Source organism: Corythoichthys intestinalis, chromosome 7 (genome assembly GCF_030265065.1).
Source record: "Corythoichthys intestinalis isolate RoL2023-P3 chromosome 7, ASM3026506v1, whole genome shotgun sequence".
In the NCBI taxonomy this organism is placed as follows: domain Eukaryota; kingdom Metazoa; phylum Chordata; class Actinopteri; order Syngnathiformes; family Syngnathidae; genus Corythoichthys; species Corythoichthys intestinalis.
Window position 1 is genome coordinate 15,557,067 of NC_080401.1, and position 15,302 is coordinate 15,572,368.

At 38.5% G+C, this 15,302-nt stretch overlaps 1 protein-coding gene across 3 annotated transcripts in view; it reads left to right on the forward strand.

Annotated features, from left to right (window-relative positions):
• Positions 1 to 15,302, forward strand: part of pex5la (peroxisomal biogenesis factor 5-like a) — a 187,272-nt gene that overhangs the window by 77,969 nt on the left and 94,001 nt on the right. For 2 of the 3 annotated variants that reach the window (XM_057840380.1, XM_057840381.1), the window contains exon 2: positions 8,148 to 8,252. The exons of the other annotated variant lie outside the window; for it this stretch is intronic. In XM_057840380.1, coding sequence (XP_057696363.1) covers positions 8,148 to 8,252 — 105 coding nt within the window. The remainder of the gene's footprint in view (positions 1 to 8,147; positions 8,253 to 15,302) is intronic. 3 annotated transcript variants of the gene reach the window in all.

The following is a 15,302-nucleotide window of genomic DNA, read 5'->3' on the forward strand; positions in this document are numbered from 1 at the left end:
CCACATTCCGTCTCTCATGGTTGAGGTTTACCCATGTTGACAATTACAGGCCTCTCTAATCTTTTCAAGTAGGAGAACTGGCACAATTGGTGGTTGACTAAATACTTATTTGCCCCACTGTATATTACAGTCACAAATTACTTCCCTGTATTGACCATATTGTCAGTCAATCTGAATGTGAGTGTGAAAGTGTCTATACTGTATTCACCCTGCTTCTTGGCCAAAGTCACCTAGGAAGGGATGCAGCTTATCCATGAATCTACACAAACAAGTACTATCGAAAAAGGATGGCCGATGGACAATTACTGTATGGTTTGACTAAAAAAAAGAATTAAATGTTGAATTTTACAGCACAAACAGCCCAAGACGTTTTTGTTAATATTTTAGGCAGTAGCGATGGTGTCGCCATCTGTTATTCCTGTTAAATAGGGTAAAGGAAGACGTGAAAGGAATACACCAGGGACAAAGATTTCAGCCCTTCGTGATAAAGGCCAAACTAATCCCTTCTCACTGGATAAGCCTGCATCCTTCATAGGGGCACCTCAGGTTATTGTAAAGTTCACAAAAACACCACAACAGGCTCACTTAGAAAGTTTGCAGTCTGACAACATGCCTGCTGGGCATTGTACTACATTGTGTTAATGTATACCAGTCAGCTATTTTTTGACCTGCTACTACCCAAACAAGTACATCCTAAAGCAATTTACATTCAGTACCTCTGTGTTGCCTTCTCCAACTTAGTGAGCTTTATTTTCCTTTATTTTTAACACGATCGTAAATGTACTTCATTATGTCATTATATTTTGGAGAGGAAAAAGTTAAATTTTCGTTAATATGCAGCTGACCAGATCGAATTTGAATATTCAATATTTAAAGCTACTTTATGTAATTTATATTCATAGTGATTATGTAAAATACTTTTTTACTCCATGCATGCTCCACCAATGCCTTGATGAGTACACAGTGTCCTCACATTTTAACTGAGGCTGCCCCAAAAAGCCCTTTTTCCCCTTGAATAGAGAGTGTTCGGGTTGAATACTCTGGGCAAGCTCAAGTCTGTGCACGTCTACGCACGTCACTGCGACAACAGCGCTGTTTCACTTCAACATTGAACAAAAACATTGCACACGTGTACTGTCCACAATTTACAGGCCGAACAAAGTGTCTCTCGCTCAGTTCGATGGCAAACAAAGAAGAAGGAGGTGGTTTGTGGAGGTAGGGGGGCGGGGGTTGACAAGGACAGAAACTGGTCATGCGACATAAGTAGGGATGGGAATCGAAATCCGATTCCAATTCAGAACCGGTTCCGAGTGTTTCGAGGCCTCGACATCACAATGAAAAAGCCTTAACGATCCCTTTAACGATCCCTAAAGACGCATATTGCGTCGTGACGTGTCTTGTTGTCCAGACGCATCAAACTAGCATGGCGCCAAGAACCACTCGCTCCAAAGTTTGGCTACACTTCACCAGGAAAAAGGGTGAAAATGAAAGGTTACGATAGTTTAGCACGAGCGTTGCCGCCGTAAACATAACAATGACATAGGTTCGAACGCTCGAAAGTGTGTCTTCATTTTCACGAGGAAAAATTACAACAAAGCGACTTGCAGTCATTGCGAGATGGAAATAACTGCATCGGGAGGGAATAGACTGCACTGTCCTCACCGAGACGCTAAGGCTCAGTCCTGGCTATACAGCTAGCTAAACTCCCAAATGACGATGCAGAAGACGGTATAATTTGCTGACTTTATTCAACCATCACTTGAAACTAAAAATAGAAATGAAACAAATCAATTTCGTCCCCAATAACAAACAGGTTCGCATCAACGTAAATCAGCGATGATTAGCTGCTAACACAGTCATAACAAACAGTTAGCATGCGTTCGCTAGCATTAGCACATCGTTTAAACCACTACACAACTGGATTTAAGTGTCCGATCGCGAGTGGAAACACACAACAACAACACAGAAGATGATACATACAGGCGTTGGCTCTGTGGATATTTTACAAACATGAACAAAAAACGTAGGCTCGTGGCAGTGTTTCCCTTTCTCACTAACTTGGCTTGGATGCGGCATTTCTTCTTCTTCGCGCTCTTCTTCGCGTGAGGAAGCGCAAGGGCGCCACCACTTGAGCATGAAAGCGCCATAAAAACTAAAAGGCATGCATTTCAATATAATGGTAAATAAAAACAGGGCTCCCCAAACTACGGCCCGCTGCTCCATATTTGGTACGGCCCCCTGAACAATTCCAGAGAGCATTTTGAATTTTTTTTGTTTTTTTTTTCTCCCTCAGTAGTGTTATTTATTTCCTGGCCTTTTTTAGTGAATAACTTAGAGAGGGTTATTTGGTTATTATCTGTTTAATTAATAGTGCTATTATTATTTATTATTATTATATTATATTATTATTTTTATTTTATTTACTTTTGTTCCGAGAAGAATCCACAGAGGGTTATTTGATTGTGGCTTTCTGAAAAACAATAATTTTTTTACATTTCGCACTCCTGCAATCGTCACACTTTTTCTGTTACAAACTGACCCCGGCCTCTCATCAGAGAAGGGAAAAGTTATTTGGCCCTCACAGGAAAATGTTTGGGGACACTGCCAAAGGCAGAACAACGACCTATATGCCAAAATATACCAATATTTTAATTTCTATTAGAAAAATGTTTCAGTAAAATGTTACACATTCTTGTGCATTTGCCACTTATTGCCACAGTTAACATTGAGGCTTTGGGCCTCTTTTGACTTCGTTGTGAGTTTGTAAGGTTGTGACTTCTGATTAAACAAACTTGATGCCAATCAAAATGTTTGTTCTTCTTTTTCCCGAAATTAGAATCGATAAGAGAATCGATAAAGAATCGAATCGTTAAGCAATATCGATAATGGAATCGGAATCGTAAAAATCGTATCAATTCCCATCCCTAGACATAAGTATTGTACTAAACAACAGCAGATCCTCATGTATTAATTGAGATACTGCATTTTTTATTCATTGTATGCTTGGTGCGACTCATTCAAGGCTCTGAGCTTCCCATATTAGTGAGCGCGGAGGAAGAAAGAAAAGGGCAGGTTAATGCATAAGAAGTCCCAGTGTGATGTCACTCCGTGACCAATTTAAAAGCTTACCATTTACAGAACTAATTCATTGCGAACGCGATTACAATCAAATTAAAAATAGACAAAAAAACGTACTTCAGCTAGAGCACACTCCCATTTCATCTTATGCATGAAAAATTTCAAAACATTGGAAAATAATTAATGAATAAGATTATGTCATTGGAAGGAATTAGCATTGGCAATAAAACAGTGTTCAAGTGTTCAATTTAAGGCATATCTTTATTAGAATGACATTTTTGTCACTAAAGAGTATTGTTGCACTGAGAAACCCCTGAGCAGCAATGAATGGACGGCACACAAAAAACAGAGATCACAATTAATTATGATATTTAATCCTTTGGACCGAACAATTTAACACTAGAATGATGGGTCAGTCGAAGGTATTCAAGAAAATAATTTCATATAATTTGGCACGTGAATATCAGGTTGAAACGTTGTTGTATTTAAGATGATACACATTTAGGAGCTATTAGGGCTTCCTGGTTAAGAAGACTTCAAATAGAGGCTTTTTCAGTGTCTGGTGAACAAATTTAATGGCTTGCGTCTTCTGTGAACATCTGTGAGTCTGAGTGCTCCAGTGCCGATAAAAGCAGCTCCTGGCTGTGGGCAAAATCAAAGTCAAGGAACACCTGAGGTAATATGATCAAAAAGTGGAGATGAAATAGGGGAAAATAAAAAGCCTGTTACATTTGAAACTTCTACTGGTGACCTTGGCGACACTTAATTCGTGAAAAGATTGCTCTGTTTCCAAATACATTGTTGCCTTGGGATACAACTTTAATTTGTTCTATGACTACACTGGTACCTCAAAACATTTGTCTCAAATCGTCCATTAATCCATTAGTCCCCCCTGAATCCTAAATTCAACATTTTGTATAATGGTCTACTGCAAAGAACATTGTGTGAATAGTTTTGAGGAGGCAAATGTATATTGATATTAGTTTCATTTACTTTCATAGTATCGCAAATTGATAATACGAAAAGGACGCTCACATTACAATTGTGTTTTGTTAGTGTCTTCCTTTCCTCTCAGCTTGTCCCGCGTGTCTTCCTTTACCATCCCAGAGCAAAAATTTGCTGCTCATCTGTTGTTTAATCTCATCTCGTGAGACGAATTTGATCATCTCAGATTTATCTCATTCTGTGCTTATTTGTTTCTGAGTTTGTGCTTCTAAGGGTCCCCTTAGAAACAAGGGATGAGCAAAGACATCATTGAGAAAAATGAGATTGATTTGAGAAAACCAGATTTAAGCAATATTTGACAAGAGAAATGTTCATAGTTGAAAATGAAGTTATACTTATACAACTCCATTCCACTGCATCCTCATTGACCTACTGCTGACACAGCACCAGGAGCAACGTGGGGTGAAATGTCTTCTTCAAAGATACTTAAACAAGTTCATCAGGATGGAGAATTGAACTCACAACATCATGATTAGGAAACAACTACTCTACCACTGAGCCACGCACAAGCTCAAATTCACTGTACTCGATGTTACGAAGGACATCAATTCAAAGCAACGTCAGAAAGAGCATGCAGCAGCGATGAAGCAATTTTTTTTTTTTTCCTTCAGTTAATAATTTAAATATTTCTTTGATACTTCAAAATACTTCCAAATTGCAGACATGTTGTCTGTGCCAGCTAGCGTGTTGCTTTTTGTTGTGTTTTGATTACGTAATCACAAGAGAACTAAGGTTCTCCACACATTTCGGTGGTCTTAAAAGCAATAATGCATTTTTAGCTATTCAGCCAATTGTTTTTGGCGCAGAATTTTCGGTCACATCTCTAATTTTTACATTGTGAAAATGAACCAGATATGTTATTGAATTATTTGCTCAATTATATTATTTTCTCAGATTTTGGCTCGAGATGAATTAAGATGTGATATAACATGTCAGAGCATACACTACTCTTTTCTTACGATGAAAGAATATTGACAACCCCAAAAGAGCAATTACAGACTGGAAAGAGATCAAATTGAGAAGTATTTGTACCTGGCACAATATTTGGTTGCCTGGCAAGATCAGAAAAAGAGGCAGCTTTGAGGCAAGTTTAAGAAATAAATGACTTTGCTCATCCATATCCTTCACTGAGACATGACTGAGATAGTGAGGCCAAGTAAGGAGATTAAATTGAGATGCGTTTGAGATCAACATAAGATCTCATAGTTGTCTCTTGGTGAAGTCTCACAGCTGTCTCTTGAAAGGAGACAGCTGTGAGACTTCGTGGCAGTAGAACATTTCTCAAGACCTTCTCATGTAATGTTCACCATAAGGCTTACTTCTCACTCGACAAATTGGAGAAAACTGAGAAAACCACTCTGGTTTCGATTGTTGCTGATTCAATTCTCAGAGATGTAGGTAAGACATGAACAAAATCTCATCTTAAATTTTGTTTTGCTTTGGTTTGCTATTGTATGCTAGTCTACATTCTGCGTCGTCCTCTCAAACACCAACTTCCTCTCCAACTCTTGCCTGGTAGCGCCATCAAATGTGAGCTGATCTTTGTCAAAATCACACAGTTGAAAATACTGCTTTAGCTAAAACCACCCAAACATTTATAGGTTTTCATATTTTAATGAGGATAGCATGCAAACGATGACAGAAGGGGGAAAATATGTATGTGAACCATCACATTTAATTAAGGGTGTAACTGTACATGTAATAGTATTGAACAGTTTCGGTATGTGGTGCTCGGTTCGGAACGGACGCGTTCCGAATGAGTTTCTGACGTAGTATAAGCCTTACTTTTCGAGGCTGTGAGTCGATCGGGTTACAGTTTCTTTGTGTAGATTATATTTACTCTGTCTTCTCTACTGTAATGAGGACAAACACGGTAGGACTGTATAACCCAGAGACGTCAACGGCGCGAAAAAGTGGCTGCCGCAAGAATGCAGTGAAATGCGGGCATTCCAGTCAATCAGCCAATGCACACCAGTCACAGTGCGGTTGCGTGTTAGATGCGTCCCAGAAGCGGCTCAACGCAACGCACGTGAAAAGAACGGCAGAGTTTATTATTTGACGCAAGATGCGGCCCTCCTGCGTCAGTACTACTACCGGTAGCTAGGATCGGGTCGGAAGTCACTCGTGTAAAAATACGGTCGATTTTCAAACTAATATGCAATAGTAACCTACTTTTTGAGTCCATCAGATCTCTTGAGTGGTAGATCGGGGCACAGTTGACTTGTATTTGTTGATTTACTGCTGTCTTGTCTGCTATAATAATAACCAAAACTGCCCCGTGTTCAATACAAAACCCTCCTACCACAACAAAACAAGAAGGAACTTTAATATTCACATAGGAACTAAAGTTATACAACATAAAATATACAATATAAATGAATACTACATCACATTTGTAAAATATAAACACATGATAAAATAAATAATAGCCCATTTAAATAAAATAAATTGAAATGAGCCAAAACACCTGTAATTAAATAATAAGAATAATACACACATCCTGCTTACACAATTAAATTTATTAATTTCTGTGTGGCTCTTTAACTTGAGAAAATCCACCAATAAAACTTTTGAAAACCGTTCATAAGAAAAAAAAAATGTTTCATTGAGGCATTTCATTTGTAAAATATATGTTAAAATCTTTGTCATTGGGATTGCTTTTCTCTTTGGCACAGGACTTCATTTTTTCTTCTTTCTTTCAGAAAGAAAGCTGACCAATATGCGGGGTCTGAAAGGCAAATTGTTGTTGTATTATCTTTAATTACCTGCTACTTTTTTAGCAGAATTCTAGCTTTGTATAGGCTAATGTTCCTATTGTTGAAAGCACAAAAGTGTGTATAATAAACAATTAGCACGTTTATATTTTGCATTTTGTTTTCTTACTGTACCAAAAATGAACCGAACCGTGACCTCAAAACCGAGGTACGTACCGAACCGAGATTTTTGTGTACCGTTACACCCCTACATCTAATATTTTGTGGCCCCCCAACTTCAACAAGACACTCTCCTCTGGATGTGCGCAAACCATTGAAGTCTGCTCTCTCTAACTTTGTCTCTAAAACATCTCTCTTTGGCTGTCCGTGTGATGAATTAAATTTTTTTATCCTACCTCGACACCTTAAATTCCTCCAGCCTGACCACCTGTCTTCTTTTCAGCAGCATTGTCTACAATACGTATATCAGGGTTGGCCTCACCAGTGCCATATAAACTTTGCCCTTCATTCATGCTGGAACTCTTGTGTCACAAAAAAAAAACACTTGACACCTTTCTCCACCCTTTTCAGCTTGCTTGGATCCTTTTCTTCACCTCCTTAACACTCTCACTGTTGAGCTGGACTGGTGATCTCAAATATTTTGAGTCCTCTACCTTTGCTATATCTTCTCCATGTAGCCTCATTGTTCTTTCTTCAGTTCTGTCATTTATGCACAAATATTATGTTTAATTTTACTTGGACCCTTTCCAACACATTTCTAAATGTTCCTCCACCTGCTCCCTGCTTTCAAGATAGATCATAAAGTCACTTTACTGTATTGAAAATGAATATCTCGTTTGTTGAGCCAAATTATGGTTATTAATGGCAATCTACTGTAAGTAGTACAACTAAGTTAAGCAATGCAAATTAGATGTTTGCTATTTTTGCTGCACTGCTTTCCTCTGGTATAGTGCATCCCTGGCTATAAGCAGATGTGTAAACATGGAGATATATCATCACGTTAAGTGCTCGGCAACATTACACACACGCGTGGGCAAACCACCACAAAGCCACACTGAAGCCAAACAATGTCATTTGTCAATACAAACTCTCCATGTGATAATCCGCCATCATAGTGGTGATAAGTACTGTTGTGGTTAATCATGCTTATCACGGTCTCAAGCCAACACATTGTGCAGTGACTTTTCATCGTCTTGTGGATGTCTTGTAACTGTAGAGAGACTCACATATTGTAGTTTTTCCATCATCATAAGATAAAGTCTTGTATGTAAGGCGCCCTGGATGAAGGCAAAGTATTGAGTTGTCATTGAACTGTCCTGACACAAGTCATTGTTGATTTTACTGTTGTAGGGCAAAGACTCTAGGGCTGCAGATAAGACTGTTGCCATGGTCCTGAAGGAGATACCAAGTAAGGCGTCATCAGAAGGGAAGCCCCTCCTCACGGTGACTAACAAGGTGGGCAGAACCATTTCAAAACATGTGCTGCCTCCAAGCCGTCCTCCTATGCTGGTTGTAAAGATGCAATAACAAAGCTTTTACAGTATATATTTGTTTGTTGTTGTTGTTATGACTGTTGTATATACAGAAGCTGCTGTATTGGCAAGGGATGGAACCAAGGACTGTGCATCATTATTTTTAATAGTATCGATACGCTAACTTCGGATATCTATTGTTGACGAAGGATATGCCATTGTACACTTTGACTTTGGAGTTAATTCTACTTAGTACTTCATGCACTTGAGTTTAAATTACTTTGAATCTTTTTAGTAATGGATACTAAGGTAATTAAAATTTACTCAAGTGATGAAATCACAAATGGATTTTAAAATCCTGAACAGTATGTACTCAACTTTGCAAAGACACATGAAAAATTCCGGTTAAATTTGCAAATCAACCGACCGCATCAGTTTTTGAAGGCAAAGGGAAAAGTCGTTGCTTTTTAATTTTAATCTTGTAAATTCTGGCTTCTTGAATGAAAACATACTGAACACTATGATCAACACTATGAGTATCCCTCTTTTTTAGTACAATACCAAGACTTAATGTTGCAGTCCTGCACATCAGTATTTATTTTCTCAGTGTGTTTCCAGGAGGGATTACCAACAGGTTCAATGCACACTTCATCTCACTAATCAAGTCTGATAAACCTCCTCATTAACTTTTAACACCTCATAAGCAGCACATGAAAAACTATTTCCAAATACCACACACATACAGTACACCTGCACTGACTAAGCTATATGCTTTGTGCTGGCTGACTGCTTTTGGAAGAAAATGTGTGTGCACCACTTTATGTCATCTTGTTATTTCCGTCTGATTCTACAACCTGCTACATGCTTTATATTCAATTGATTTCCTAATGCAATGTCTGGTTGGATAAACTGTTAATACGCTGTCACACAACCACTTCTACTTGAGGCTCTGCATTGTCGCCGATGGATAACAGTTTGTACAGCATATTGAAAATGAACAACTTTGTATTTATTATATTTTACAATAACTACAATGTCATTACTGTTCTGGAGGAAGAAAAACAATGAATGATGTCTTTTTTAAAGTAAATCTTCCACAAATATCTGCACCTACTGTATTTGTCATTTTAAATTGACTTATTATTATACTTATCATTAGTAATGTAGAGTAAAATTTGTACAGTTTTGCATTTAGATGCCAATCAATGACAAGAACACACATGTACACACACCCCTACACTCAAAAAATGCACATGCACTATTTTAACTTTTAAATAGGTGTTTTTCATTGTGTATACACATTAGTTTTGTGTTTTAACACATTATCCATTATTGAATCCATTGTCATATTTATCATGTACGAGAGTCAATTAAAACACTTATGAATAACCATTTCTTAATATATATGTGTATACACATTAGCTTTGTGTTTTTGCACATTATTGAATCCATTGTTGTATTACTGTATTGTCCCCAATATAAGACGGTGTTTTTTGCATTAAAATAATACTGAAAAAGTGGGGGTCGTCTTATATTTGCGTTCTAAATATTATACCCATTCACGACGCTAGATGGCGCCAGATATCATTGAAGGGATCTTCTGTCATGACAGATCTCAGCTACTCTCAAGTTTAACCAGTTTGCATTATTTTATTGCAATGTTTTTCCTTATTCAGATTTGTTTTAAGACTACAGTTACAGTTAGACTTCACTTTGATGGTTAATGCAGTTATTGCTATTTTGTTGTTTTATCACAATAGATTGGTTTATTTACATTTCAAAAACCAGAAGTCATTAATTTACGAATATGATTGCACTTTAGTTTACATATTTAAATGTTCAGATATTAAGATTTGAATGAGGCAAAATAACATGCTTTTTCGCTCAAATATATTGTTATAATCATGTTTCAAATGTACTGTAATTATTTTCTGTAAAAAAATTAATTTGGTGTTCAAAAAGTCTTTTTTCAAACTTGGGTCTTGAAAAAGAGGGGGTCGTCTTACAATCAGGGCCGTCTTATATTCGGGCCAATACGGTAATTATGTAAATATATGAATTAAAACACTTATGAAAAAGCATTGCTTAATATATAGGTAACGTGATTGCACAAATTGTATGACTTTTGTCCCTCTGAGGTTGCCGTATGCAGCAGAATCTATATGGAGTTGATTTTTTTGTTGTGAAATATTTTTGAAGTGATTAGTGTTGATTTAGGTGTTGTTTTAACACTAGCAGTGTAAAGATCACTCTTTGTTAGGTGTCAATTAAGTGAGGCACCCCTTGCAGAGTTAAATGTACTAGCAGAGCTAATCAACCACACCCAGTTTAAGTGCACGTGTTAGAAAACAATGCAGGCGCAAAGACTTGTGGGTGAAGTGACACCACGGCTGGTAGTAGTGTTGTCTGTAAATAGCTGGAGTGTGTTCGGTTGAAAAAACACATAATAGTGGGCCTGACATCTTTGCCTACTTCAGGGATACAAAGTCCCTCTGTTACATCACGCGAGTGCAACAGTAGAGTACGATTGCCTGTAAGACCCATGTTCTGCACTAGGGTCCCCCACTCATCCAGAATAATAACAACATCACAATGAATGTTTAAAATTAACACTACTATTGTAAGAAAACAAAAAGTGGTTACACATTTTGCATGTGAAAGGTCGAACAGGAGTTGCTTAACTTGTTCAAGTAGTTTACTAAGTCTAACTTAAATCATTTAGGCATTTTTTCATTTAACTACATAACTTAATAGTTACCTAAAGCAGTTGTGTGAAACCACTTGGAATAAGGTTCTTGCATAAATACCATGTTTGATTTTTTTGAGTGATACTTAAGCATGTACCGAAAGCAAAATTCTAGGCCGAAACCGAAAGACCGAATAGTATACATGTATATAATTCATTTTTTAATTTTTCTTTTTAATTAGGGCCCAAACACTAAGCGTGCGAAGGCCCTATTGTTTTGCAAAGGATTATTATTATTAGGGCCCGAGCACTAAGCGTGGATTTTTTTTAGGATTTTTTTTTTCAGGGCAAATAAAAACGGCCAATTTGGAGGCCTGAACATGCACGAAAAGTCACCAAAATTTGCACATACGTGCGGAAAAATGTAAATTTCGATCATTTTGCCACGTTGCCAAAAAAAAAAAAAAAAAAAAAAAAAAAAGGCTCAGTGGCGCCCCCTTGAAATTTTAAAATTGGCCTATAACATTAGGGTCTATCAGCATAGAGCGATGAAATTTGGGGAGTCTATACCTTGTCCAAAACCACTCCAAAAAGCATTGGCACTTCCAAACCCAACAGGAAATCGGTTATTTTGGATCGAATATAAAATTTTTATCGATTTACAGGGTGCACATTTGAGACCTTTTCGCCGAGGGAGTTAGTTGGATCATCTTCAAAATTGGTGAGACTGTTCAAGAGACATTTGAGGTCTTAAGTTTTTTCAAATGGTGCATTTTCATTCATGGGTCTGACCTGGGCGTGGTGCCAAAGTCGGCCATTTTTTCGTCAAAATGATAAATTCAGTAAATGACTAATAACTCCTTGACACAACGTTTAATCTTGTTCATATCTGGCACGTATGTGCGGCATCCCACCCTTAACACGAGTGCATTGAAATATTACCCATTAGGCCTAGTGCCCCCTAGTGGGAACAGGAAATGCTTTTTTTTACGAGACAGGTTCCTCCTCCAAGGGAAAAAAATCTGTTGACCTCAAACCTGCATCAGGGGAGCCTTAAGACATGTGTTCAGGTGCCTGATGAAAAATATTGAGGTTTCGTTGAAGCGGAGGGGTCCAAACAGAAAAGTGAAAATGAGCGTCAACAATTTGCCTCGCAAAAAACTTTTGAACAGTCATAACTCGGCAGATATACAACATATCTGCGCCAAACTTCCCGTGCTTGTTGAGAGTCATACGCTGAAGGGTCTTGTAGGGGTCATTTGCATAAACTCTACAGTGCCAACTAGTGGCGACAGAAAGGAGTTTTAAAAAAGGCCTTTTCTATTTGGTTTTTTCAACTTAGAACAACGAAATTTGGGGAGTTCATACCTTATGCAAAACTGCTCCAAAAAGTCTCTTACACCCATTTTCCAAATCCAACAGAAAATCGGGTATTTTGGATCGAATGTGAAATTTTTATCCATTTGTAATACAGTTTACATTTGGAGGCCTGAACATGCACGAAAACTCACCAAATTTTGCACATACATGTGGCTTTGCGTGGATTTCAATAATCTTCTGACGTTACAAAAAAATGTAACAAAATAGCTCAGTGGCGCCCCTTTGAATTTTTCAAAAAGGCGTTTCCTATTAGGTTTTTTTAACGTAGAGCAATGAAATTTGGGGAGTTGATACCTTGTGCAAAACTGCTCCAAAAAGTCTCTTGAACCCCTATTCCAAACCCAACAGGGAATCGGGTATTTTGGATCGAATGTGAAATTTTTATCAATTAACAGGGTGCACATTTGAGACCTTGTCACAGAGGGAGTTAGTTGGATCATCTTCAAAATTGGTGAGACTATTCAGGAGACATAGGAGATCTAAAATTTTCAAAATGGTGCATTTTCATTCATGGGTCTGACGTAAGAGTGGTGCCAAATTCGGCCATTTTTTCGCCAAAATGACAAATTCAGTAAATGACTAATAGCTCCTTGACACAACGTTTAATCTTTTTCATATCTGGCATGTATGTGCGGGATCCCACCCTTAACACGAGTGCATTGAAATATTACCCATTAGGCCTAGCGCCCCCTAGTGGGAACAGGAAATGCCTTTTTTTTTACGAAACAGGCTCCTCCTCCCAGGAAAAAAAATCTATTCACCTCAAACCTGCATCAGGGGAGCCATAAGACATGTGTTCAGGTGCTTGATGAAAAATACTGAGGTTTGGTTGAAGCAGAAGGGTCCAACAGGAGAAGTGAAAATGACTGAAGCCATTTCGTCTCACCACAAGTTTTGAACAGTCATAACTTGGAAGATCTACAACATATCGGTGCCAAACATCTTGTGCTTGTTGAGTCCATACTCTGAAGGGTCCTTTAGGGGTCATTTGCATCAACCCTACAGCGCCAACTAGTGGCAATAGAAAGTCACTCGTTTTTCCAATACATGTCCAGTTCTTTTCAGGTTGGTCATTGTAGTTTCAAGACCTTTTGAAATACTTATTTTACGGCCCATGTCCACATGTCTCTGTCTGTTGCCGTGACGACCCTTTGTTCGCCATTAAAAGGAAATATTTTTTTTCAGAGACTCAGGCAGCTTATAGAGCCACAGAATTTGGCACACTTGGTCGAATTGGCCCAGTTAAAAGATTCATTTTGGTTTTGAATAAGGGCTTGGCTGCACAGCTCAGTAGTGGCTCCTTTTTTGTAGTACTGTCTCCAATAGGGGTTTATATCTCTTAGGTGTGTGAATGTAAAGAGGCGACTTTCGAGCATGTTAGGTTCTAATGAGATGATTAGAGAGGACGATCTGCCACCACCCTGACCTGCACACTGTCCGAGTTGCGTGACGTCCGAGTTGCGCTATATTGCAAGGGCCCGTTCAGTCCTGCTTGCAGGCCTAGTTTTCATTGTATGAAATACAACTTTTCCAATTAATGCCCCCCGTTTTTTTTCTTCTTCTCGATCAGGCAGAAATAAAATATGGTCCCTTCGCACGAATACGCAAACATCTTTCAGAATGTTCGACGATCCCTGAGGCTCGAGAATTTTTTTTTTTTTGAAAGGTGCAGATTCTGAATCCGCTTGGGAGGGTGCATTTCCGGTGGCAGTAAGCATTTTGTGGCAAACTCTGAAGGTGTCAAAACTGCAGCTGTGAAAATGTTGGCTGTGAGCCAGTAGTTTTGATTCTAGCCCTATTATGATGACGTTATCACAAGAGGACTACGGTTCTTCACACTTTTCGTTGATAAACTTTCGGTCTTTTAACTGAAAACGCCATTTTTTGGCCAAAAGTTTTCGGTGCCAAATTTTCGATCGCATCTCTATACATTTCAGATTGCTTTGTGTATCCTCTTTAAAGTGCATACGACAGGACGAAAAACGTCTTAAATAGCATTATCATGTGAATTGGAATAATATTTTGAGACGATTCGACTATATACAACAATTTGGCAAAGCGTAGATGACGAGAAATTAGTCTTTTAATCCGCCGTCTAGCCACGCCTACCATTATAGGGCTCTAGCGTTCCCAACACGTGGATGACGTCGGCAGGAGAATGGTTTCATCTGATTTAGTATGCAGCCCATTGAGGGGGAATTATTCAGAACGAGGAAAATGCGATGAAGAGAGCCGCAAAATGTCATTGTTTCAGTCTCTCTACTCCAATATTTTTAAAGGATATTCTTTTAATGGAAGTATTTTTTTCCCAATTGCTAAATGAATGGTATGGTCATGACAAATAACAGTCTTGTGCTAAATGGAATATGAATAAATAAAAATGCATTTATTCAGTACAACATGGCAAAATTACTCCATAATGGTCAAAACTGTTGACTTCACCTTTACTGTTGCACCTCCCAAACGATATTTTATGCCACCGTAGTTAGTCAGGCTTTTGTCATTTCCCTGCCCCATGGCTTCGGAGAATGTAAACAAGCCAAAAGTCGTGACAGCTAGCCGACATGCTAACCCGAACCGAGTGACCTTCAAAGTCTTATTTTCGCTTTTCGAAGCGAAAAAATCACACAAAACTAGCCCCCATCATGTCACACGGCGGCAGGGTTGTCGATTGTCTTCGCTGATCGGCAACCCGCCCATTGGAAAGCAAGTTACAGCTCGTTCCTCTGCTACCATGGACAGGAGAGCTCGCCGGGGAAGCAGCTGGAGAGTACCGCTGGACAAACCAGCCGACGTCAGAGGAATGCGTAGCTGCCACATGGTCAACACGAATATAATGAAAAATAATGCTTTACTACACGACGACAACGTAAACAGAGAGCGCCGTGCAGTTGTTGTTCAGCTAACATGACAGAATGTGTCTGAGGAGTGAGGAGAGCTTTTCAACATACCCATCAATGATCGAAC